Below are 27,413 nucleotides of genomic sequence, written 5' to 3' on the forward strand. Positions count from 1 at the left end.
ACCCCTGGAATTCCCATCCAGAAATACCCAAATCTCCTCAATTCCAACCCGGAATTCCCAAATTTCCCCCAATTCCCATCCAAAATTCCCAGATTTTCCCCCAATTCCCACCCAGAATTCCCAAATCTCACAAACCCCTGGAATTCCCACCCACAATTCCCAAATTCCCCCACCCCAAACCCCCCCAATTCCCACCCACAATTCCCAAGCCTCTGGAATTCCCACCCAGAATTCCCGGATTTCCCCCAATTCCCATCCAAAATTCCCAAATCCCCCTCAACCCCTGGAATTCCCATCGAAAATTCCCAAACCCCTGCAATTCCCACCCCGAATTCCCAAACCCCTGGGATTCCCACCCAGAGCTCCCAAAATTCCCAAACCCCTGGAATTCCCACCCCCAATTCCCAAATTTTCCCCGATTCCCATCCAAAATTCCCAAACCCCTGCAATTCCCACCCAGAATTCCTAAATTTCCCCAATTCCCACACCCCTGGAATTCCCACTCACAATTCCCAAACCCCTGCAATTCCCACCCAGAATTCCCAGAATTCCCAAACCCCTGCAATTCCCACCCAGAATTCCCAGAATTCCCAAACCCCTGCAATTCCCACCCAGAATTCCCAAATTTCCCCAATTCCCACCCAGAATTCCCAAACCCCTGCAATTCCCACCCACAATTCCCACAATTCCCCCACCCCAAACCCCTGGAATTCCCACCCAGAACTCCCAGATTTTCACCCCCAATTCCCATCCAAAATTCCCAAATCCCCCTCAACCCCTGGAATTCCCACCCCCAATTCCCAAATTTTCCCCAATTCCCACCCAAAATTCCCAAACCCCTGCAATTCCCACCCACAATTCCCCCACCCCAAACCCCTGGAATTCCCACCCAGAATTCCTAAATTTCCCCAATTCCCACCCCCAATTCCCAAACCCCTGGGATTCCCACCCCCAATTCCCCCAATTCCCAAACCCCAAACCCCTGGATTTCCCACCCAGAACTCCCAGAATTCCCAAACCCCTGGAATTCCCACCCACAATTCCCAAAATTCCCAAACCCCTGGGATTCCCACCCCCAATTCCCAAACCCCCGCAATTCCCACCCCCAATTCCCCCAATTCCCAAACCCCAAACCCCTGGATTTCCCACCCCAGAACTCCCAAAATTCCCAAACCCCTGCAATTCCCACCCCCAATTCCCACAATTCCCCCACCCCAAACCCCTGGAATTCCCACCCCCAATTCCCACACCCCTGCAATTCCCACCCACAATTCCCCCACCCCAAACCCCTGGAATTCCCACCCAGAATTCCCAGAATTCCCAAACCCCTGGAATTCCCACCCCCAATTCCCACACCCCTGCAATTCCCACCCACAATTCCCCCACCCCAAACCCCTGGAATTCCCACCCAGAATTCCCAGAATTCCCAAACCCCTGGAATTCCCACCCACAATTCCCAAATTTTCCCCAATTCCCACCCACAATTCCCAAATCTCACAAACCCCTGCAATTCCCACCCCCAATTCCCAAATTCCCCCACCCCAAACCCCTGGAATTCCCACCCCCAATTCCTCCAATTCCCAAACCCCTGCAATTCCCACCCACAATTCCCACAATTCCCACACCCCCGGAATTCCCACCCCCAATTCCCAAACCCCTGCAATTCCCACCCAGAATTCCCAGAATTCCCAAACCCCTGCAATTCCCACCCAGAATTCCCAAAATTCCCAAACCCCTGCAATTCCCACCCAGAATTCCCAAATTTTCCCCAATTCCCACCCACAATTCCCAAATCTCACAAACCCCTGGAATTCCCACCCCCAATTCCCAAACCCCTGCAATTCCCACCCAGAATTCCCAAATTTTCCCCAATTCCCACCCCCAATTCCCAAACCCCTGGAATTCCCAAATCCCTTGGAATTCCCACCCCCAATTCCCCCAATTCTCAAACCCCAAACCCCTGGATTTCCCACCCCAGAACTCCCAAAATTCCCAAACCCCTGCAATTCCCACCCCCAATTCCCAAACCCCTGCAATTCCCACCCCCAATTCCCAAACCCCTGCAATTCCCACCCCCAATTCCCAAATCTCACAAACCCCTGGAATTCCCACCCACAATTCCCAAACCCCTGCAATTCCCACCCAGAATTCCCAAAATTCCCACACCCCTGGAACTACCACCCCCAATTCCCAAACCCCTGGAATTCCCACCCACAATTCCCAAATTTCCCCAATTCCCACCCAGAATTCCCAAATCTCACAAACCCCTGGAATTCCCACCCCCAATTCCCAAATTTTCCCCGATTCCCACCCAAAATTCCCAAACCCCCGCAATTCCCACCCCCAATTCCCAAACCCCTTCCTCCCCCTCACCTTTGCCACGGGCTGGGTGGGCGCCGGCGCCGCCAGGCCGGGATTGCCGGGATTGCCGGGATTGGCGGGATTGGCTCCGGGATTTCCGGCGGGAAGCGCTCCGGGATTGGCGGGAAGGGCTCCGGGATGCTGCAGGGATTTCAGGAGCGGAGCGGCGATGACCGAGGGGTGAGGGATGTTGACGATGGTCGTGGGAATTTCGGGAGCGCTCGGAGCGAAGCCGGAGGGTTGGGAAAGGGAGGAGACGGCCGGGACCTGCTGGGCTCCGCCCGCCAGCCCCGCCAGGAGAGCTGGGAAAACACGGAAAAGACGGAAAAATTCCTTGGGATAGGCAGGAAAATCCCAAAAATTCCAAAGATGTACGGGGGAAGTAAAAAAAGACATGGAGGAAAGCGATTGGGAGACACAAAAAACCCGAAAAACTGAATTGAGGGCAATGGAAAACCCAGAAAATGGGGTTGGGAGACACAAAAAACCCAGAAAATGGGATTGGGAGACACAAAAAACCTGGAAAATGGGATTGGGAGACACAAAAATCCTGGAAAATGGGATTGGGAGACACAAAAAACCCGGAAAACTGGATTGTGGGCAATGGAAAACCCGGGAAATGGGATTGGGAGACACAAAAAACCTGGAAAATGGGATTGGGAGACACAAAAAACCTGGAAAATGGGATTGGGAGACACAAAAAACCTGGAAAATGGGATTGGGAGACACAAAAAACCCGGAAAACACGGAAAAATTCCTTGGGATAGGCAAGAAAATCCCAAAAATCCCAGGGATGGGGAGTGGGGAGTAAAAAAAACCTGGAAAGAAGGGATTGGGAGACACAAAAAACCTGGAAAACTGGATTGTGAGCAACGGAAAACCCGGAAAACGGGATTGGGAGACACAAAAAACCCGGAAAACTGGATTGTGAGCAACAGAAAACCCGGAAAATGGGATTGGGAAACACAAAAAACCTGGAAAATGGGATTGGGAGACACAGAAAACCTGGGAAAAAGGGATTGGGAGACACAAAAAACCCGGAAAACTGGATTGAGGGCAATGGAAAACCCGGAAAATGGGATTGGGAGACACAAAAAACCTGGAAAATGGGATTGGGAGACACAAAAATCCTGGAAAATGGGATTGGGAGACACAAAAAACCTGGGAAATGGGATTGGGAGACACAAAAATCCTGGGAAATGGGATTGGGAGACACAAAAAACCTGGAAAATGGAATGTGGAAATGCAAAAATCCTGGGAAAATTGATTGGAGGACACAGAAAACCTGGAAAAACGGATCTGGGGACTCGAAAAACCTGGAAAATGGGATTGGGAAACATGAAAAACCTGGAAAATTGGATTTGGAAACACAGAAAACCTGGAAAAATGGATTCAGGATTCAAGAGCTGGAAATGGGATTGGGAGACACAGAAAACCTGGAAAATGGGATTGGGAGACACAAAAATCCTGGGAAAATTGATTTGGAGACACGAAAAACCTGGAAAAACGGATCTGGGGACTCGAAAAACCTGGAAAATGGGATTGGGAAACATGAAAAACCTGGAAAATTGGATTTGGAAACACAGAAAACCTGGAAAAATGGATTCAGGATTCAAGAGCTGGAAATGGGATTGGGAGACACAGAAAACCTGGAAAAACGGGTTCAGGATTCCTAAAAACACAAAAATCCTGGAAAATGAGGATTGGGAGACACAAAAAACCTGGAAAATGGGATTGGGAGACACAAAAATCCTGGGAAAATTGATTTGGAGACACGAAAAACCTGGAAAAACGGATCTGGGGACTCGAAAAACCTGGAAAATGGGATTGGGAAACATGAAAAACCTGGAAAATGGGATTGGGAAACATGAAAAACCTGGAAAATTGGATTTGGAAACACAGAAAACCTGGAAAAATGGATTCAGGATTCAAGAGCTGGAAATGGGATTGGGAGACACAGAAAACCTGGGAAATGGGATTGGCAGACACAAAAATCCTGGGAAAATTGATTTGGAGACACGAAAAACCTGGAAAAACGGATCTGGGGACTCGAAAAACCTGGAAAATGGGATTGGGAAACATGAAAAACCTGGAAAATGGGATTGGGAAACATGAAAAACCTGGAAAATTGGATTTGGAAACACAGAAAACCTGGAAAAATGGATTCAGGATTCAAGAGCTGGAAATGGGATTGGGAGACACAGAAAACCTGGAAAAACGGGATCAGGATTCCTAAAAAACACAAAAATCCTGGAAAATGAGGTTTGGGAGACACAAAAATCCTGGAAAATGGGATTTGGGGACACAAAAAACCTGGAAAAGGGGATTGGGAGACACAAAAATCCTGGAAAATGGGATTTGGGGACACAAAAAACCTGGAAAAGGGGATTGGGAGACACAAAAATCCTGGAAAATGGGATTTGGGGACACAAAAAACCTGGAAAAGGGGATTGGGAGACACAAAAACCCTGGAAAATGGGATTTGGGGACACAAAAACTCTGGAAAATGGAATTTGGGGACACAAAATTCCAGGGAAATTGGGATTGGGGACGCCAAGGGAAAGGGAGGAGACGGCCGGGACCTGCTGGGCTCCGCCCGCCAGCCCCGCCAGGAGAGCTGGGAAAAGACGGAAAACACGGAAAAATCCCTTGGGATGGACAGGAAAATCCCCAAAATACCAAAGATGTGGAATAAAGAATAAAAAAAACCTGGAAAGAAGGGATTGGGAGACACAAAAAACCCGGAAAACTGGATTGAGGGCAATGGAAAACCCGGGAAATGGGATTGGGAGACACAAAAAACCTGGGAAATGGGATTGGGAGACACAGAAAACCCGGAAAAATGGACTGGGGGACATAAAAAACCTGGAAAATGGGATTGGGAAACATGAAAAACCTGGAAAATTGGATTTGGAGACACAAAAAAACCTGGAAAAATGGATTCAGGATTCAAGAGCTGGAAATGGGATTGGGAGACACAGAAAACCTGGAAAAACGGGTTCAGGATTCCTAAAAAACACAAAAATCGTGGAAAACGAGGATTGGGAGACACAAAAATTCTGGAAAATGGGATTTGGGGACACAAAAAACCTGGAAAAGGGGATTGGGAGACACAAAAATCCTGGAAAATGGGATTTGGAGACACAAAAAACCCGGAAAATGGGATTTGGGGACACAAAATTCCAGGGAAATTGGGATTGGGGACGCCAAGGGAAAGGGAGGAGACGGCCGGGACCTGCTGGGCTCCGCCCGCCAGCCCCGCCAGGAGAGCTGGGAAAACACGGAAAAGATGGAAAAATTCCTTGGGATCGACAGGAAAATCCCCAAAATCCCAGGGATGGGGAGTGGGGAGTAAAAAAAATGTGGAAAAAGGGGATTGGGGGACATGAAAACCTCGGAAAACTGGATTGTGGGGAATGGAAAACCCGGAAAATGGGATTGGGAGCCACAAAAAACCTGGAAAATGGGATTGGGAGACACAAAAAACCTGGGAAATGGGATTGGGAGACACAGAAAACCCGGAAAATGGAATGTGGTAATGCAAAAATCCTGGGAAAATGGGATTGGGGGACACAGAAAACCTGGAAAAACGGACTGGGGGACATAAAAAACCTGGAAAATTGGATTGGGAAACATGAAAAACCTGGAAAAATTGAATTTGGAAACACAGAAAACCTGGAAAAATGGATTCAGGATTCAAGAGCTGGAAATGGGATTGGAAGACACAGAAAACCTGGAAAAACGGGATCAGGATTCCTAAAAAACACAAAAATCCTGGAAAACGAGGATTGGGAGACACAAAAAACCCGGAAAATGAGGATTGGGAGACACAAAAAACCCGGAAAATGGGATTTGGGGACACAAAAAACCTGGAAAATGGGATTTGGGGACATAAAATTCCAGGGAAATTGGGATTGGGGACGCCAAGGGAAAGGGAGGAGACGGCCGGGACCTGCTGGGCTCCGCCCGCCAGCCCCGCCAGGAGAGCTGGGAAAACACGGAAAAGACGGAAAAGACGGAAAAATTCCTTGGGATCGACAGGAAAATCCCCAAAATCCCAGGGATGGGGAGTGGGGAGTTAAAAAAACGTGGAAAAAAGGGATTGGGGGACATAAAAACCTGGAAAAACGGATTTAGGAACGTAAAAATCCCAGAATCCCATCCCAAATCCCAGAATCCCATCCCAAATCCCAGAATTTAATCTGAAATCCCAGGATTTGGATCCAAAATCCTGGGAATCCCATCCCAAATCCCAGGAATTGGATCCCAAATCCCAGGAATTCGATCCCAAATCCCGGAAATGGGATCCCAAATCCCGGGAATTTGATCCTAAATCTCGGGAATTAGATCCCAAGTCCCGGAAATTCCATCCCAAATCCCAGGAATTGGATCCCAAATCCCGGGAATCGGATCCCAAATCCCATGATTTGGATCCCAAATCCCAGAATCCCATCCCAAATCCCAGGATTCGATCCCAAATCCCGGGAATTGGATCCCAAATCCCAGGAATTCAATCCCAAATGCCGGGATTTGACCCGAAATCCCACAAATCCCATCCCAAATCCCAGAATCCCATCCCAAATCCCAGAATCCCATCCCAAATCCGGGGAATGGGATCCCAAATCCCATGATTTGATCCCAAATCCCAGGAATTCGATCCCAAATCCCGGGATTTGATCCAAAATCCTGGGAATTCGATCCCAAATCTGAGAATCCCATCCCAAATCCCAGGAATTGGATACCAAATCCCAGAATCCCATCCCAAATCCCAGGAATCCCATCCCAAATCCCGGGATTTGATCCGAAATCCTGGGAATTCGATCCCAAATCCGGGGAATGGGATCCCAAATCCCACAAATCCCATCCCAAATCCCAGAATCCCATCCCAAATCCCAGAATCCCATCCCAAATCCCAGAATCCCATTCCAAATCCCAGGATTTGGATCCCAAATCCCAGAATCCCATCCCAAATCCCGGAATCCCATCCCAAATCCCGGGAATCCCATCCCAAATCCCAGAATCCCATCCCAAATCCCGGGAATCGGATCCCAAATCCCAGGAATCCCATCCCAAATCCCGGGAATCCCATCCCAAATCCCAGAATCCCATCCCAAATCCCGGGACTTGATCCAAAATCCTGGGAATTCGATCCCAAATCCGGGGAATGGGATCCCAAATCCCAGGAATTGGATCCCAAATCCCAGGAATTGGATCCCAAATCCCAGGAATTGGATCCCAAATCCCAGAATCCCATCCCAAATCCCAGAATCCCATCCCAAATCCTGGGAATGGGATCCCAAGTCCTGGGAATCAGATCCCAAATCCCAGGAATTCCATCCCAAATCCCGGGATTTGGTCCGAAATCCTGGGAATTCCATCCCAAATCCGGGGAATGGGATCCCAAATCTCGGGAATTTGATCCCAAATCCCGGGAATTCAATCCCAAATCCCAGAATCCCATCCCAAATTCCAGGAATCCCATCCCAAATCCCATGACTTGGATCCCAAATCCCAGAAATTGGATCCCCAATCCCAAGATTTGATCCCAAATCCCAGGAATTCAATCCCAAATCCAAGAATTTGATCCGAAATCCTGGGAATCCCATCTCAAATGCCATGTTTTGATCCCAAATCCCAGGAATTTGATCCCAAATCCCAGGAATTCGATCCCAAATCCCGGAAATGGGATCCCAAATCCCAGGAATGGGATCCCAAATCCCAAGAATTGGATCCCAAATCCCAGAATTTGATCCCAAATCTCGGGAATCCCATCCCAAATCCCGGGAATGGGATCCCAAATCCCAGAATCCCATCCCAAATCCCGGGAATGGGATCCCAAATCCCAGGAATTTGATCCCAAATCCCAGGAATCCCATCCCAAATCCCGGGATTTGATCCCAAATCCTGGGAATTGGATCCCAGAATCCCAGAATCCCATCCCAAATCCCGGGAATTCGATCCCAAACCCCGGGAATCCCATCCCAAATCCCAGAATCCCATCCCAAATCCCAGGATTTGGATCCCAAATCCCAGGATTTGATCCGAAATCCTGGGAATTCGATCCCAAATCCCAAGAATTCGATCCCAAATCCCAGAATCGGATCCCAAGTCCCAGAATCCCATCCCAGAATCCCATGATTTGGATCCCAAATCCCAGGAATCCCATCCCAAATCCCACAAATCCCATCCCAAATCCCAGGAATTTGATCCCAAATCCCAGGAATTGGATCCGAAATCCCAGAATCCCATCCCAAATCCTGGGAATCCCATCCCAAATCCCAGAATCCCATCCCAAATCCCAGGAATCCCATCCCAAATCCCATGTTTTGATCCCAAATCCCGGGAATGGGATCCCAAATCCCAGGAATTGGATCCCAAATCCCACAAATCCCATCCCAAATCCCATGATTTGGATCCCAAATCCCAGAATCCCATCCCAAATCCCATATTTTGATCCCAAATCCCAGAATCCCATCCCAAATCCCGGGAATCCCATCCCAAATCCCATGATTTGGATCCCAAATCCCGGGAATTCGATCCCAAATCCCGGGATTTCGATCCCAAATCCCAGGAATCCCATCCCAAATCCCGGGAATCCCATCCCAAATCCCATGATTTGGATCCCAAATCCCAGGAATCCCATCCCAAATCCCGGAATCCCATCCTAAATCCTGGCAATCCCATCCCAAATCCCAGAATCCCATCCCAAATGCCGGGAATGGGAACCCAAGTCCCGGGAATTCCATCCAAATCCCGGGAATTCCATCCCAAATCCCATGACTTGGATCCCAAATCCCAGGAATTCGATCCCAAATCCCATGATTTGGATCCCAAATCCCAGGAATTCAATCCCAAATGGCGGGATTTGATCCCAAATCCTGGGAATTCGATCCCAAATCCCAGGAATTCGATCCCAAATCCCGGGAATTCGATCCCAAATCCCAGGAATCCCATCCCAAATCCCGGGATTTCGATCCCAAATCCGAGAATCCCATCCCAAATCCCATGATTTGGATCCCAAATCCCAGGAATCCCATCCCAAATCCCAGAATCCCATCCCAAATCCCAGAATCCCATCCCAAATCCCAGGAATCCCATCCCAAATCCCAGGAATCCCATCCCAAATCCCAGGAATCCCATCCCAAATCCCGGGATTTGATCCGAAATCCTGGGAATTCGATCCCAAATCCGGGGAATGGGATCCCAAATCCCACAAATCCCATCCCAAATCCCAGAATCCCATGCCAAATCCTGGGAATTGGATCCCAAATCCCAGAATCCCATCCCAAATCCCACAAATCCCATCCCAAATCCCGGGAATTCGATCCCAAATCCCAGAATCCCATCCCAAATCCCAGAATCCCATCCCAAATCCCGGGAATGGGAACCCAAATCCCAGGAATCCCATCCCAAATCCCGGAATCCCATCCTAAATCCTGGCAATTCGATCCCAAATCCCAGAATCCCATCCCAAATGCCGGGAATGGGAACCCAAGTCCCGGGAATTCCATCCAAATCCCGGGAATTCCATCCCAAATCCCATGACTTGGATCCCAAATCCCAGGAATTCGATCCCAAATCCCAGGAATTGGATCCCCAATCCCAGGATTTGGATCCCAAATCCCGGGAATTGGATCCCAAATCCCAGAATCCCATCCCAAATCCTGGGAATTCAATCCCAAATCCTAGGATTTGGACCCCAAATCCCAGGAATCCCATCCCAAATCCCATGATTTGGATCCCAAATCCCAGGAATTCGATCCCAAATCCCAGGAATCCCATCCCAAATCCGGGAATTCCGGTACCTGCCGCTCGCGCCGCCCCTTTCTTGTGGCTGTTCTTGGCCAGGGGCAGCAGCAGCTCCTGCTCCTCCGGGGGCATCTGCGCCACCTTCTGCAGGAACAGCTTCTCCAGCGTCTGCGCCATCAGCACGATGTCATCCGTGGGCTGAGCGGGGGAAAAACGGGATCAGGGCTGGGGAAATTCCAGAGGGGAACGCGGGAGTTTCAGGGAATTTTGGGGGATTTTTTGGAAATTTATTGGGATTTTTTTGGAATTTTTGGGGGATTTTTTTTGAAATTTTTTTTGATTTTTTTGGAATTTTTTTTTTATTTATTTTTGGCATTTTTTGGGGTTTTTTTGGAATTTTTTGGAAATTTTTTTGGATTTTTTCGGAATTTTTTTGGGTTTTTTTGGAATTTTTTGGAAATTTTTTTGGATTTTTTTTTGAATTTTTTTTTTATTTTTTTGGAATTTTTTTGGGATTTTTTTGGAATTTTTTTGGATTTTTTTTTTAATTTTTTTGGATTTTTTTGAAATTTTTTTGGATTTTTGGGGGGATTTTTTTGGATTTTTTTTTAAATTTTTGGAAATTTTTTTGGATTTTTTTTTAAGTTTTTTGGGGATTTTTTTGGGATTTTTTTGGGGATTTTTTTGGATTTTTTTTGAGATTTTTTGAGATTTTTTGGAATTTTTTTTATTTTTTTGGAATTTTTTCAGATTTTTTTGGAAATTTTTTTTGGATTTTTTTTGAAATTTTTTTTGGATTTTTTTGGAAATTTTTTTTTTGATTTTTTTGGAAATTTTTTTGGGTTTTTTTGGAAATTTTTTGGATTTTTTGGAAATTTTTTTTGGATTTTTTGGAAATTTTTTTGGACTCTTTTTGAAATTTTTTTGGATTTTTTTGATTTTTTTTGATTTTTAAAATAAATTTTTTGGATTTTTTTTATTTTTTGCAGGAATTTTTTTTGGATTTTTTTCAAATTTTTTTTGGATTTTTTGGAAATTTTTTTGGAATTTTTTGGGGATTTTTTGGAAATTTTTGGGATTTTTTTTTATTTTTTTGCGGGAATTTTTCTGGATTTTTTAAAATTTTGGAGATTTTTTTTTGATCATTTTTATACCAATTTTTGGTCATTTTTATTCCAACTTTTGATCATTTTTACACCAATTTTTGGACGGTTTTATACCAATTTTAGATCATTTTTGCACCAATTTTTAATCAATTTTATACCAACTTTTGATCATTTTGATACCAATTTTTGGTCGGTTTTATACCAATTTTTGGTCATTTTTACACCAATTTTTGGTCATTTTTACACCTATTTTTGGTCATTTTCATACCAATTTTTGATCATTTTTATACCAATTTTTGGTCGGTTTTATACCAATTTTTGGGCATTTTTATACCAATTTTTGGGCATTTTTACACCAACTTTTGGTCATTTTTACAACAATTTTTGGTCATTTTTATACCAATTTTTGGTCATTTTTACACCAATTTTTGCTCATTTTTACACCAATTTTTGATCATTTTTATACCAATTTTTGGTCAGTTTTATACCAATTTTTGGTCATTTTTACACCAATTTTTGATCATTTTTATTCCAATTTTTGATCATTTTTATATCAATTTTTGGGCATTTTTGCACCAATTCTTGGTCATTTTTACACCAATTTTTGATCATTTTTATACCAATTTTTGATCATTTTTATACCAATTTTTGATCATTTTTATATCAATTTTTGTGCTAATTTTTGATAAATTTCGGGGTGTTTTTGGAGTGTTTTTGGGGTGTTTTTGGGTTGTTTTTGGGGTGTTTTGGGTACCTTGTTGTAGATGTAGCAGTTGGTGAACATGGTGTTGAAGTCCTGCATGCACTCGGCCGCCCCCCAGATTTTTGTGTCATTTTTGTGCCACTTTTTGGGCATTTTTGCACCAATTTTTGGTCATTTTTATACCAATTTTTGATCAATTTTATATGGATTTTAGATCATTTTTATACCGATTTTTGGTCATTTTTACACCAATTTTTGGTCATTTTTACACCAATTTTTGGGCATTTTTACACCAACTTTTGGTCATTTCTACACCAATTTTTGGTCATTTTTATACCAATTTTTGATCATTTTTATACCAATTTTTGATCATTTTTATATCAATTTTTGGGCATTTTTATACCAATTTTTGGTCATTTTTGCACCAATTTTTGGGCATTTTTACACCAATTTTTGATCATTTTTACACCATTTTTTGATCATTTTTACACCATTTTTTGATCATTTTTATACCAATTTTTGGTCATTTTTGCACCGATTTTTGTGCTAATTTTTGATAAATTTTGGGGTGTTTTTGGGGTGTTTTGGGGGTGTTTTTGGGGTGTTTTTGGGGTGTTTTTGGGGTGTTTTGGGTACCTTGTTGTAGATGTAGCAGTTGGTGAACATGGTGTTCAAGTCCTGCATGCACTTGGCCGCCCCCCAGATTTTTGTGTCATTTTTGTGCCACTTTTTGGGCATTTTTGCACCAATTTTTGGTCATTTTTATACCAATTTTTGATCAATTTTATATGGATTTTAGATCATTTTTATACCGATTTTTGGTCATTTTTACACCAATTTTTGGTCGGTTTTATACGAATTTTTGGGCATTTTTGCACCAATTTTTAATCAATTTTATACCAACTTTTGATCATTTTTATACCAATTTTTGGTCGGTTTTATACGAATTTTTGGGCATTTTTGCACCAATTTTTAATCAATTTTATACCAACTTTTGATCATTTTGATACCAATTTTTGGTCGGTTTTATACCAATTTTTGGTCATTTTTATACCAATTTTTGGTCATTTTTACACCAATTTTTGGTCATTTTTATACCAATTTTTGATCATTTTTATATCAATTTTTGGGCATTTTTATACCAATTTTTGATCATTTTTGCACCAATTTTTGATCATTTTTATACCAATTTTTGATCATTTTTACACCATTTTTTGATCATTTTTATACCGATTTTTGGTCATTTTTGCACCGATTTTTGTGCTAATTTTGGATAAATTTCGGGATGTTTTTGGGGTGTTTTCGGGGTGTTTTTGGGGTGTTTTGGGTACCTTGTTGTAGATGTAGCAGTTGGTGAACATGGTGTTGAAGTCCTGCAGGCACTCGGCCGCCCCCCAGATTTTTGGGGCATTTTTGGGTCATTTTTGTGCCACTTTTTGGGCATTTCTGCACCAATTTTTGGTCATTTTTATACCAATATTTGGTTAGTTTTATACCAATTTTTGGGCATTTCTGCACCAATTTTTGGTCATTTTTATACCAATTTTTGGTCAGTTTTATACCAATTTTTGGGCATTTTTACACCAATTTTTGGTCATTTTTATACCAATTTTTGATCATTTTTATACCAATTTTTGGGCATTTTTACACCAATTTTTGGTCATTTTTATACCAATTTTTGATCAATTTTATATGGATTTTAGATCATTTTTATACCGATTTTTGGTCATTTTTACACCAATTTTTGGTCATTTTTATATCAATTTTTGATCATTTTTATATCAATTTTTGGGCATTTTTATACCAATTTTTGGTCATTTTTACACCAATTTTTGGTCATTTTTACACCAATTTTTGATCATTTTTACACCAATTTTTGGGCATTTTTATACCAATTTTTGATCATTTTTACACCGATTTTTGTGCTAATTTTTGATAAATTTCGGGGTGTTTTTGGGGTGTTTTGGGGCTGTTTTTGGGGTGTTTTTGGGGTGTTTTGGGTACCTTGTTGTAGATGTAGCAGTTGGTGAACATGGTGTTCAAGTCCTGCATGCACTTGGCCGCCCCCCAGATTTTTGTGTCATTTTTGTGCCACTTTTTGGGCATTTTTGCACCAATTTTTGGTCATTTTTATACCAATTTTTGATCAATTTTATATGGATTTTAGATCATTTTTATACCGATTTTTGGTCATTTTTACACCAATTTTTGGTCGGTTTTATACGAATTTTTGGGCATTTTTGCACCAATTTTTAATCAATTTTATACCAACTTTTGATCATTTTGATACCAATTTTTGGTGGGTTTTATACCAATTTTTGGTCATTTTTATACCAATTTTTGGGCATTTTTACACCAATTTTTGATCATTTTTATACCAACTTTTGATCATTTTTATATCAATTTTTGGGCATTTTTATACCAATTCTTGGTCATTTTTGCACCAACTTTTGATCATTTTTATACCAATTTTTGATCATTTTTACACCAATTTTTGGTCATTTTTACACCAATTTTTGATCATTTTTATATCAATTTTTGGGCATTTTTATACCAATTTTTGGTCATTTTTACACCAATTTTTGGTCATTTTTACACCAATTTTTGATCATTTTTACACCATTTTTTGATCATTTTTACACCATTTTTTGATCATTTTTATACCAATTTTTGATCATTTTTGCACCGATTTTTGTGCTAATTTTTGATAAATTTTGGGGTGTTTTTGGGGTGTTTTTGGGGTGTTTTGGGTACCTTGTTGTAGATGTAGCAGTTGGTGAACATGGTGTTGAAGTCCTGCATGCACTCGGCCGCCCCCCAGTAATAATTGTTCTCCAGCCTGCGTTTGATGGTTCCCATATCCATCGGCTGCTTGATGATTTTGTGGTAATCCTGGGAATTCCGGGGAAAAAAATTGGGATTTTGGGATGGGGAACGCCCTTGGGGAGGGGGAGAGGGTGGGAATTCGGGAATTGAGGGAGTTTTGGGATGGAATTGGGGGGTTTGGGAATTTTCTTTGGGAATTGGGGGTTGTTGAAAGGAGTTGGGAATTAAAATTCATGTTTATACAGCAAAAGATTCCCAATAATCACCCCCAAAAAATTTCAAAAATGTCGCCACAAAAATGGCAAAAAATTGGCAAGAAATTCCCCAAATATTCCACAAAAAAATCCAAAAAAAACGCCCAAAAAATTATTTAAAAATCCCAAGAAATCCCCAAAAATCAAAAAAAAATCCCCCAAAAATCCAAAAAAATTCTCAAAAAGTCCCCCAAAAATCCCCCAAAAATTCCCAAAAAACTCCCCAAAAAATCCCCAAAAAAATCCTGAAAAAATTCCCAAAAATTCCCAAAAAAAATCCTGAAAAAATTCCCAAAAAAACCCCCCCAAAAATCCCAAAAAAATTCCCCAAAAAATCCAAAAAAATCCCCAAAAAATTCCCAAAAATTCCCAAAAATTCCCAAAAATTCCCAAAAATTCCCAAAAATTCCCCCAAAATTCCCCAAAAAAATCCTGAAAAAATTCCCCAAAAAACCCCCAAAAAATCCTGAAAAAGCTCCCCAAAAAACCCCCAAAAAATCCCAAAAAATTCCCTAAAAATCCCAAAAATTCCCAAAAAAATCGCCCCAAAAAAACCCCAAAAAATTCCCTAAAAATCCCAAAAAAACCCCCTAAAAACCCCCCCAAAAAATCCCAAAAAATCCCCAAAATTCCCCAAAAAAACCCCCAAAAATCCTGAAAAAGCTCCCCAAAAAACCCCCAAAAAATCCCCAAAAAATCCCAAAAATCCCAAAAAAATCCCCCAAAAAATCCTGAAAAAATTTCCCAAAAAAACCCCAAAAATCAAAAAAAAAATCCCAAAAAAATCCTGAAAAAATTCCCAAAAAACCCCCCAAAAATCCCAAAAAAATCCCCAAAAATTCCCCAAAAATCCCCCAAAAATCCCAAAAAAATCCCCCAAAAATCATGAAAAAATTCCCCAAAAAATCCAAAAAAATCCCAAAAAAACCCCCCAAAAATCCCAAAAAATCCCCAAAATTCCCCAAAAAAACCCCCAAAAAATCCTGAAGAAACTCCCAAAAATTCCCCAAAAAATCCCCAAAAAACCCCCAAAAAATCCAAAAAAAATCCCTAAAAATCCCCAAAATTCCCCAAAAAATCCCCCAAAAAATCCCCAAAAAAACCCCCAAAAATTCCCAAAAAAACCCCCAAAAAAATCCCAAAAAATCCCCAAAAAATCCCCCAAAATTCCCCAAAAAACCCCCAAAAATCCCAAAAAAATCCCAAAAAAATCCTGAAAAAATTCCCAAAAAATCCCCAAAATTCCCAAAAAAATCCCCCAAAAAATCATGAAGAAATTCCCAAAAAAATCCCAAAAAATCCCCAAAAATCCCCAAAAAATCCTCCAAAAAATCCTGAAAAAATTCCCCAAAAAACCCCCAAAAAACCCCCAAAAAATCCCCAAAAAACCCCAAAAAATCCCCAAAAAACCCCCCAAAAAATCCCCAAAAAAATCCCCCAAAAATTCCCAAAAATTCCGCAACAATCCCTACCGGCAACCCCAACTTGACGGCGTCCACGGGCTGGCGGAAGGGCCAAGCGAACTGGTGCTTCCAGAGGGCTTTCATCACCACCTTGTGCAGGTACTGGAGCTGGTTGGTGATCCGGCCGGGTTTTTTGGGATTGGAAACCTCCGGAGGAGGAGGATTCGCCTGAGGGTTGGGAAGGGAAGGCACCGAGGCCATGGTGGGGCTCTCGAATCCCTCGTAGAGCAGCGAAGGTTTCCGGATCCGTTTGCCCGGCGTGGAGTCCGTGGCCAAAGCCATGAGGCCGGCATTGCCCTCCCCCAAAATCCTGGGATTTAAAAAAAAAAAAACAGTGAGGAAAGGGTTAAAAAAAAAGGTTAAAAAATCCTGGAATACTCAGAAAAAAAAATAGCTGGGAAAAAAAAAAATTCCAAGTTGAAATCGTCCCTAAATCCGCTCCTAAATTCACAATTCTAACCCAAAAATCCCATTTTTTAAGGTGTTCGTGCAAAGGGATTTAAGGCACAAAATTCCAGAGTTTCAGCCACAGAATTCCATGAAATTGGGCAAAAATTCTTGAGGGTTTTGGTGGTGAAATTCCCAGAATCTCAGGTAGAAAATTTTGGGCTGTGAGCTCCAAAGAGAGATGGGAATTCCTGAGGATTTTTGGCTGGGAAATCCTGGGAATTTTAGGCAAAAATTCCGGAGGATTTTGACCAGGAAATCTCGGGAATTTTGGCCACAAAATCTTGGGAATTTTGGCCAAAAAAATCTCGGCAATTTTAGGCAAAAAAATTCCTGAAAATTTCAACCATCAACCCCTGGGGAATCTCAGAAATTCCTGGAAATTCTGGATACAACTTCCAGGAACTTCATTCAAATGAACAAAACCTAAAAAATTCCCAAAAATTTTTACTGAATTCCCCGGAATCTCAGGAGAAAATTCCCGAGGATTTTGGCCACGAGGAATTTCAGTGCAAATCCCATGAATTTTAATCAGGAAAGCCCTGGAATTTTAACCCAAAAATCCCATTATTTTCCCGATAAATTCCAGGATTTTTCCATCTTAAACCCTCAGGAATTCAGATTTAGGGCAAAAATCAGGATTTGGGAAGAACAGGGAATGGTGGGAAGGTACCAAAAATCCGTTAAATCCATGGAAAACGCTGGAAAACGAACGGGAAGGATTTGGGGATGGATCCAGGAATGGGGAGGCCCAGAACGCAAATCCCAAGGATTTGGGATCCCCAGGACACAGATCCCAAGGATTTGGGAACTCCAGGACACCGATCCCAAGGATTTGGGAACCCCAGGACACCAATCCCAAGGATTTGGGGATCCCCAGGACACCAATCCCAAGGATTTGGGATCCCCAGGACACAAATCCCAAGGATTTGGGAACTCCAGGACACAAATCCCAAGGATTTGGGATCCCCAGGACATCAATCCCAAGGATTTGGGATCCCCAGGACACCGATCCCAAGGATTTGGGATCCCCAGGACACCGATCCCAAGGATTTGGGACCCCCAGGACACAAATCCCAAGGATTTGGGATCCCCAAGACACAAATCCCAAGGATTTGGGATCCCCAGGACACCAATCCCAAGGATTTGGGATCCCCAGGACACCAATCCCAAGGATTTGGGATCCCCAGGACACCAATCCCAAGGATTTGGGATCCCCAGGACACAAATCCCAAGGATTTGGGGATCCTCAGGACACAAATCCCAAGGATTTGGGATCCCCAGGACACAAATCCCAAGGATTTGGCATCCCCAGGACACAAATCCCAAGGATTTGGGATCCCCAGGACACAGATCCCAAGGATTTGGGAATCCCCAGGACACAAATCCCAAGGATTTGGGATCCCCATGACACCAATCCCAAGGATTTGGGATCCCAAGGACACAAATCCCAAGGATTTGGGAATCCCCATGACACCAATCCCAAGGATTTGGGAACTCCAGGACACAAATCCCAAGGATTTGGGAATATCCAGGACACCAATCCCAAGGATTTGGGGATCCCCAGGACACCAATCCCAAGGATTTGGGATCCCCAGGACACCAATCCCAAGGATTTGGGATCCCCAGGACACCAATCCCAAGGATTTGGGATCCCCAGCACCTCAATCCCAAGGATTTGGGATCCCCAGGACACCAATCCCAAGGATTTGGGATCCCCAGGACACCAATCCCAAGGATTTGGGATCCCCAGGACACCAATCCCAAGGATTTGGGGATCCCCAGGACACCAATCCCAAGGATTTGGGGATCCCAAGGACACAAATCCCAAGGATTTGGGAAGATCCAGGACACAAATCCCAAGGATTTGGGAACTCCAGGACACAAATCCCAAGGATTTGGGGATCCCAGGACACCGATCCCAAGGATTTGGGGATCCCCAGGACACAAATCCCAAGGATTTGGGGATCCCAGGACACCGATCCCAAGGATTTGGGGATCCCCAGGACACCAATCCCAAGGATTTGGGGATCCTCAGGACACAAATCCCAAGGATTTGGGAACCCCAGGAGACAAATCCCAAGGATTTGGGGATCCCCAGGACACCAATCCCAAGGATTTGGGATCCCCAGGACACCAATCCCAAGGATTTGGGGATCCCAGGACACCAATCCCAAGGATTTGGGATCCCCAGGACACAAATCCCAAGGATTTGGGATCCCCAGGACACAAATCCCAAGGATTTGGGGATCCCCAGGACACCAATCCCAAGGATTTGGGGATCCCCAGGACACCAATCCCAAGGATTTGGGATCCCCAGGACACCAATCCCAAGGATTTGGGATCCCCAGGACACCAATCCCAAGGATTTGGGGATCCCCAGGACACAAATCCCAAGGATTTGGGATCCCCAGGACACAAATCCCAAGGATTTGGGGATCCCAGGACACCAATCCCAAGGATTTGGGATCCCCAGGACACCAATCCCAAGGATTTGGGATCCCCAGGACACCGATCCCAAGGATTTGGGATCCCCAGGACGCAAATCCCAAGGATTTGGGATCCCCAGGACACCAATCCCAAGGATTTGGGATCCTCAGGACACAAATCCCAAGGATTTGGGGATCCTCAGGACACAAATCCCAAGGATTTGGGATCCCCAGGACACCGATCCCAAGGATTTGGGATCCCCAGGACACAAATCCCAAGGATTTGGGATCCCCAGGACACCAATCCCAAGGATTTGGGATCCCCAGGACACCAATCCCAAGGATTTGGGGATCCCCAGGACACAAATCCCAAGGATTTGGGATCCCCAGGACACAAATCCCAAGGATTTGGGGATCCCAGGACACAAATCCCAAGGATTTGGGGATCCCAGGACACCAATCCCAAGGATTTGGGGATCCCCAGGACACAAATCCCAAGGATTTGGGATCCCCAGGACACCAATCCCAAGGATTTGGGGATCCCAGGACACAAATCCCAAGGATTTGGGGATCCCAGGACACCAATCCCAAGGATTTGGGGATCCCCAGGACCCCGATCCCAAGGATTTGGGAAGATCCAGGATCCGGGATCCCCCTTTTTTCCCGGAGCTGTCCCCAGGGTGACCTCAGGACCGTCCCCAAGGGCACGGCCCCGGTGACACCGGCACCGGTTTGGGGGTCCCGATGTCACCGGCACAGCCTGGGGCTGACACAGCCCCAGTTTGGGGGTGACACTGTCACAGTTTGGGGGTGACACAGCCCAAATTTGGGGGTGACACTGTCACAGTTTGGGGGTGACACTGTCACAGTTTGGGGGTGACACAGCTTGAATTTGGGGGTGACACTGTCACAGTTTGGGGGTGACACAGCCCCAGTTTGGGGGTGACACAGCCCGAATTTGGGGGTGACACAGCCCGAATTTGGGGGTGACACTGTCACAGTTTGGGGGTGACACAGCCCGAATTTGGGGGTGACACAGCCCGAATTTGGGGGTGACACTGTAACAGTTTGGGGGTGACACAGCCTGAATTTGGAGGTGACACAGCCCGAATTTGGGGGTGACACTGTAACAGTTTGGGGGTGACACAGCCTGAATTTGGGGGTGACACTGTGACGGTTTGGGGGTGACACAGCTTGAATTTGGGGATGACACTGTCACAGTTTGGGGGTGACACAGCCCAAATTTGGGGATGACACTGTCACAGTTTGGGGGTGACACTGTCACGGTTTGGGGGTGACACTGTCACAGTTTGGGGGTGACACAACCCGAATTTGGGGGTGACACTGTCACAGTTTGGGGGTGACACTGCCACAGTTTGGGGGTCCCATAGTGACATCACCACAATTTGGACGTCCCGATGTCACCAGCACAGCCTGGAGGTGACACTGTCACAGTTTGGGGGTGACATAGCCTGAATTTGGGGGTGACCCAACCCAAATTTGGGGGTGACACTGTCACAGTTTGGGGGTGACACAGCCCGAATTTGGGGGTGACACAGCCACAGTTTGGGGGTGACACTGTCACAGTTTGGGGGTGACACAGCCTGAATTTGGGGGTGACACAGCCACAGTTTGGGGGTGACACAGCCCCAGTTTGGGGGTGACACTGTCACAGTTTGGGGGTGACACAACCCAAATTTGGGGGTGACACTGTCACAGTTTGGGGGTGACACTGTCACAGTTTGGGGGTGACACAGCCTGAATTTGGGGGTGACACTGTCACAGTTTGGGGGTGACACAGCCCAAATTTGGGGGTCCCACAGTGACACAGCCACAGTTTGGGGGTCCCAATGTCACCAGCACAGCCTGGAGGTGACACAGCCCCAGTTTGGGGGTGACACTGTCACAGTTTGGGGGTGACACAGTCACAGTTTGGGGGTGACACTGTCACAGTTTGTAGCTCCCAGAGTGACACTGTCACGCTTTGGGGGTGCCAATGTCACCAGCACAGCCTGGGGGTGACACTGCCACAATTTGGGGGTGACGCTGCCAGAGTCAGGGGGTCCCACAATGACACAGCCGCGGTTTGGGGGTCCCAATGTCACTGTCACAGCCTGAAGGTGACACAGCCAGAGCCTGGGGGTGACACAGCCTGAGTTTTGGGGTCCCCAGTGTCACTGTCATAGCCTGAGAGCGACACAGCCACAATCCAGGGATCCCACAGTGACACAGCCACACTTTGGGGATCCCACAGTGACACAGCCACACTTTGGGGGTCCCCATGTCCCTGTCACAGTTTGGGGGTGACACAGGCCCAGCTCAGGCACCCCACAGTGACACAGCCACGGTTTGGGGTCCCCATGTCCCTGTCACAGTCTGGGGGTGACAGAGAACCAGCTCAGGGACCCCACAGTGACACTGCCACAATTCGGGGGTCCCACAGTGACACAGCCACGCTTTGGGGGTCCCAAAATGACACAGCCACACTTTGGGGGTCCCCATGTCCCTGTCACAGTCTGGGGGTGACAGAGAACCAGCTCAGGCACCCCACAGTGACACTGCCACAATCTGGAGCCCCCCACAGTGACACAGCCACACTTTGGGGGTCCCCATGTCCCTGTCACTGTCTGGGGGTGACACAATCACAATTTGGGGACCCCCACAGTGACACAGCCACGGTTTGGGGTCCCCATGTCCCTGTCATAGCCTGGAGGTGCCACAGGCTCAGCATGGGGACCCCAGAGTGACACAGCCACAATTTGGGGGTCCCCATGTCCCTGTCACAGTTTGGGGGTGACACAGGCCCAGCTCAGGCACCCCACAGTGACACTGCCACACTTCGGGGGTCCCCATGTCCCTGTCACAGTTTCGGGGTGACACAATCACAATCTGGGGACCCCCACAGTGACACTGCCACACTTTGGGGGTTCCCAATGTCCCTGTCACACTCTGACGGAGACACAACCATAATCTGGAGACCCCCACAGTAGCACAGCCACACTTTGGGGGTCCCCATGTCCCTGTCACAGTCTGGGGGTGACACAGGCCCAGCACGGGCACCCCACAGTGACACAGCCACAATTTGGGAACCCCCACAGTGACACAGCCACGCTTTGGGGGTTCCCAATGGCCCTGTCACACTCTGACAGAGACACAACCATAATCTGGTGACCCCCACAGTGACACAGCCACAATTTGGGGATCCCACAGTGACACTGCCACACTTTGGGTGTCCCCATGTCCCTGTCACAGTCTGGGGGTGACAGAGAACCAGCTCAGGGACCCCACAGTGACACTGCCACACTTTGGGGGTTCCCATGTCCCTGTCACAGTCTGGAGGTGCCACAGGCTCAGCATGGGGACCCCACAGTGACACAGCCACACTTTGTGGGTCCCCATGTCCCTGTCATAGCCTGGGGGTGACAGAGAACCAGCTCAGGGACCCCACAGTGACACTGCCACAATCTGGAGACCCCCACAGTGACACAGCCACAATTTGGGGGTCCCCATGTCCCTGTCATAGCCTGGGGGTGACACAGGCCCAGCTCAGGCACCCCACAGTGACACTGCCACACTTTGGGGGTCCCCATGTCTCTGTCACAGCCTGGAGATGACACAGGCCCAGCACGGGGACCCCACAGTGACACTGCCACACTTTGGGGACCCCCACAGTGACACAGGCCCAGCACGGGGACCCCACAGTAACACTGCCACGCTTTAGGGGTCACCATGTCCCTGTCACAGTTTGGGGGTGACACAGGCCCAGCTCAGGGACCCCACAGTGACACAGCCACACTTTGGGGGTCCCCATGTCCCTATCACAGTCTGGGGGTGACACAATCACAATCCGGGGACCCCCAGAGTGACACAGCCACAGTTTGGGACCCCCACAGTGACACTGCCACACTTTGGGGGTCCCCATGTCCCTGTCACAGTCTGGGGGTGACAGAGAACCAGCTCAGGGACCCCACAGTGACACTGCCACAATCTGGAGACCCCCACAGTGACACAGCCACACTTTGGGGGTCCCCATGTCCCTGTCACTGTCTGGGGGTGACACAATCACAATTTGGGGACCCCCACAGTGACACAGCCACGGTTTGGGGTCCCCATGTCCCTGTCATAGCCTGGAGGTGCCACAGGCTCAGCATGGGGACCCCAGAGTGACACAGCCACAATTTGGGGGTCCCCATGTCCCTGTCACAGTTTGGGGGTGACACAGACCCAGCTCAGGCACCCCACAGTGACACTGCCACACTTTGGGGGTCCCCATGTCCCTGTCACTGTCTGGGGGTGACACAATCACAATTTGGGGACCCCCACAGTGACACAGCCACACTTTGGGGGTCCCCATGTCCCTGTCACAGTCTGGGGGTGACAGAGAACCAGCTCAGGGACCCCACAGTGACACTGCCACAATCTGGAGACCCCCACAGTGACACAGCCACAATTTGGGGGTCCCCATGTCCCTGTCATAGCCTGGAGATGCCACAGGCCCAGCATGGGCACCCCACAGTGACACTGCCACACTTTGGGGACCCCCACAGTGACACAGGCCCAGCACGGGGACCCCACAGTAACACTGCCACGCTTTAGGGGTCACCACATCCGTGTCACAACCTGAGGGTGACACAACCACAACCTGATGACCCCCACAGTGACACAACAACGCTCTGAGGGTCCCGCACCTCCACCAGGCCGCACCTTCTCCCCTCACACCTCCATTTCCCCCTCCCAAAAATAAAAATCCTCTTTAACGCCCGCTACCACCACGCGTGTCCCCGCTGTCCCCACGGCGCCAGCACCTACTTGCTCTGGGGATTCACATTCTGCAACATCCCGGCGGCTGCGTGAGCGGCCCGCGGGCCCGGCCGGCCTTCGTCTCCTCCTCCTCCTCCTCCCGCCGTCTCCTCCGACGAGCCCCCCACTTTGCCCGGCCAAAGCTTCGCCGCTGCCGGCCCGGTGGGGGCCCCTCCACCGTCAGCGCATCCCCGGTTCTCGGGGAGGGGGGTCTTGCCGGGAGCCCCCTCCCCTTTCCGTGCTCCTCAAGCGGCGCCGGGACCCCGGCTGGGCCTCACATCCACGGGGCGCGGCGAAAATGGCGGCGCGCTCTGAGGGGGATGGAGGTTGGGGGGGGGGGGGGAAGAGGCGGCGGGAACACGGAAAAAGCCGCGGAGATGGAGGGAGAGCGGAGAAGGAGGAGAGCGGGGGGGTCCTTCCTTCAGAGCCTCACCGGACCCGCCGAACGCGGCGCGATCCGCTCGATACAACCCTCGCCGAGTCGCTGCGAGCCGGCGGCGGCCGCGGGCGGGCGGAGCGAGGCGAGGAGCCGCGGTCGGAGCGGCGGATGACGGCGGATATCGGCGGGAGCTCAGCGGCCGCGCTCCATCTTGGCTCGCTGAGGGAAGCGGGGGGGGGGGGGGCGGGAGGGAGGGAGGTGGTGGAAGAAGCCGGGCGGAGGCGGCCCCCTCGCCGCCGGTGGCCGCAGGCAGGGGTCGCTGCGGAGGCCGGGGAGGGTCCGGGGAGGGTCCCGGAGCCCTCCGGGACGGCGGAGGCGGGGGATGGAGCCGGGTTGGGGCCGCCCCCCGTGCGCGCCGGGCCCGACCCGCTCTGTCCCTTCGTCCCCGCGAAATGGCGCCGCTCGGCCTGCCCCCGCCCGCCCTTATATAGACGCGAGCCGCCTCGCCATTGGCCGCGCCGAGAGCTGACGTCACCCAACCGCCCCGCCCCGCCCCACCGCGGCCTCATTGGGCGGAGGCACCACCGGAGAGCAGCTCCGATTGGACGAGTGACGCGTCAATCACAGGGCAGGCTCTCCGCCCCTCCCGGCCTTCCGCCCAGCGCCTCACCGGACGCGCGCGGCGATATCGGAGCTGATTGGCTGGAGCCAGCGACCGCCGCGCGCTGATTGGCCTGCGGGTCACGCGGGGGGCGGGCTCAGCCGCCGATTGGCGGCTGCGCCCGAGGGGGGAGAAGGAGGAAGAAGGGGCCGGCAGGCGCCATCTTGAATGGCGGCGGCGGCCGCGGCCGGACAATGAGCGCGGCCGCTCGAAGCCGGACCCGCCGCTTCCCCCGCCGCTCCTCGGCCGCAGCGAGCCCCGGGGCCGCTTCCCGGCCGGGCCTCACCCCCCTCGCGGCGCTCGCCCAGGCCTCAAGGCGCCATTAAACCCCGCACCCCCCCCACCTGAGCTCCCCCCTCCCCGAGCAGCCACGCACCGCTTCGCCCCCGCGGTGCCCACGGGCGCCCGGGAGGCTCCAACCTTTCCCTGAGCACTCGCTGGGGGCGACAACCCCCACGGACACGCCGCTACAACCCCGCTAAAGGCCCGAAACGCCGCTGCTCCCCCCATCTCCCCCCCCCAATCCCGGGGATCCCCGAACCTCCTCCCTCCCCACGGGCGAATCCTTTCCCCCGCCACCCTTTCCATGAACCCCCGAGCCTTTTTTCCCCCCTCCCCGCCATTCCACGCTCGGGGAGAGAGGGGTCGCGTCCTTGCCAACCTCCCCCCCTCCCCCGCTGCACGGCTTCGCAGGACACGGGCGGCTCCGTGTGGCGTCCGCTTCCCTTCCCCTCCCCCCGGATTCCCCCGGTTTTCAGCCACCACCGCCGCCACCGTGACACAGCACTTGGGGCCGCGCCCGCCGCCGCCCCCGCGCGAACACCCAAACATGGCGCTTTTCACCCCAAACCGCCGCCCCCGCCGCGCGCACAAAGCCGGCCCGCCCCGCTGTCAATCACCGCCATCCTCGCTTCTCATTGGCCGTCTCCCCCCAGAAGGGGCGGGACGGAGAGTGATTGACGGCTCGCCGCCGTCACGTGACCTCTCCCCCCCGCCTCCGCGCCGCTGTTGTTGGGGGGGGGGCAGGGCGAGGCCGCCGCCCCCCCCCCCCCTTCAAGTCACTCACCTGAGGCGTCCCCGCTTTGAGTCGCGACCCCCGGGCTCGGTCCCGCTTCATCCGCCCCCTCTCCGCTCCCCCCAAATCCTCCCGCCCCAAAAAGCCCCGGCTTGGGGGTAAAAAAGATAAAAAAAACCATCCCGGGGCAGAAAAGGGAGCCACGCGCTACGTCACCCGCGCGCTGATTGGCTGCCGGCTGTCACGTGACTCCCCCGCGGCTCCCACGGGCCCCCATTCATGGCCCCCCCACTTTCCCCGCGCCTCCCGTGGCGGGAAAGGCTCCGCGGGGTCCTAGCGCCGCGCGCATGCGCAGTGAGGGCGCGCTGCAGCGTGGGGGGGGGGGGAGCACCCACGGGGGTCCGTGATGGGGTGGGGGGGGGGAGGGGCACCCACGGTGGGATTTGGGGGGAGGGGAGGGTCCCAAAAATTCCCGGGGTGTCCCCTTGGGGGTCGGCGACATTCCTGGGGTGTCCCCTGGGGGTGCCAGGAAGGGTGGGGGGCACCCACGGGGGTCCGTGATGGGGTGTGGGGAGAGGGGCACCCACGGTGGGATTTGGGGGGGGGGGAGATCCCAAAAATTCCCGGGCTGTCCGTGGGGGGTCGCCCACGACATTCCCGGGACGCCCCCATGGCACCCCCGGTGACGTCTGAACTGTCACGCGTGTCCCCTAATTAATTCCACGCCGCCTCATTAACACCCGTGACGTCACCCACGGCATCCCCACCATTTTGGGGGTCCCCACGTGTGACGAGAGGGATGTCCCCGACACCACGTGACCCCTTTGGGGGGGTGTGGGGGTACCGGGGACCCCCCCCCATACACACACACTCCGTGTCCCCGCATCGCTCTGTCACCGCCACCGCGCCGCGCTCGGGGTTCCTCTACCTGGCAACCGATGACGTAACGCGCGCGGAGCGCTCCCATTGGCTGGCGCCCGGTCGGGGACACGGGCGGGGCCAGCGGAGCCCCCCGGGGGGACACGGGGATACGGAGGGGACACCGGGGACACGGAAGGGACATCGGGGACACGGAGGGGACACCGGGGATACGGAGGGGACACCGGGGACACAGAGGGGACAATGGGTGTCCTCGTGGCCGCGCTGGCCTGGGCGGTTTTTGTCGCTGTCGCCGTCGGTGACCCCGGTAGGAAGTGGCGGAGGGGAGAGGGAGGGAGAGG

General features: G+C 49.5%; 1 protein-coding gene across 1 annotated transcript in view; it reads right to left on the reverse strand.

Moving 5' to 3' along the window:
• The window catches only part of BRD2 (bromodomain containing 2), a 58,874-nt gene extending 33,901 nt beyond the window's left edge, over positions 1-24,973 (reverse strand). The window contains exons 1-5 of the mRNA XM_086870740.1: positions 24,148-24,973; positions 16,472-16,772; positions 14,674-14,811; positions 10,167-10,308; positions 2,374-2,663 (exon numbers count right to left, since the gene is read on the reverse strand). Of these exons, the coding sequence (XP_086726866.1) occupies positions 2,374-2,663; positions 10,167-10,308; positions 14,674-14,811; positions 16,472-16,772; positions 24,148-24,176 (900 nt within the window). The 5' untranslated portion in view covers positions 24,177-24,973. The remainder of the gene's footprint in view (positions 1-2,373; positions 2,664-10,166; positions 10,309-14,673; positions 14,812-16,471; positions 16,773-24,147) is intronic.
• Positions 24,974-27,413: the final 2,440 nt, after the last annotated feature.

Source organism: Cyanistes caeruleus, chromosome 33 (assembly GCF_971803275.1).
Source record: "Cyanistes caeruleus chromosome 33, bCyaCae1.hap1.1, whole genome shotgun sequence".
Taxonomy (NCBI): Eukaryota; Metazoa; Chordata; class Aves; order Passeriformes; family Paridae; genus Cyanistes; species Cyanistes caeruleus.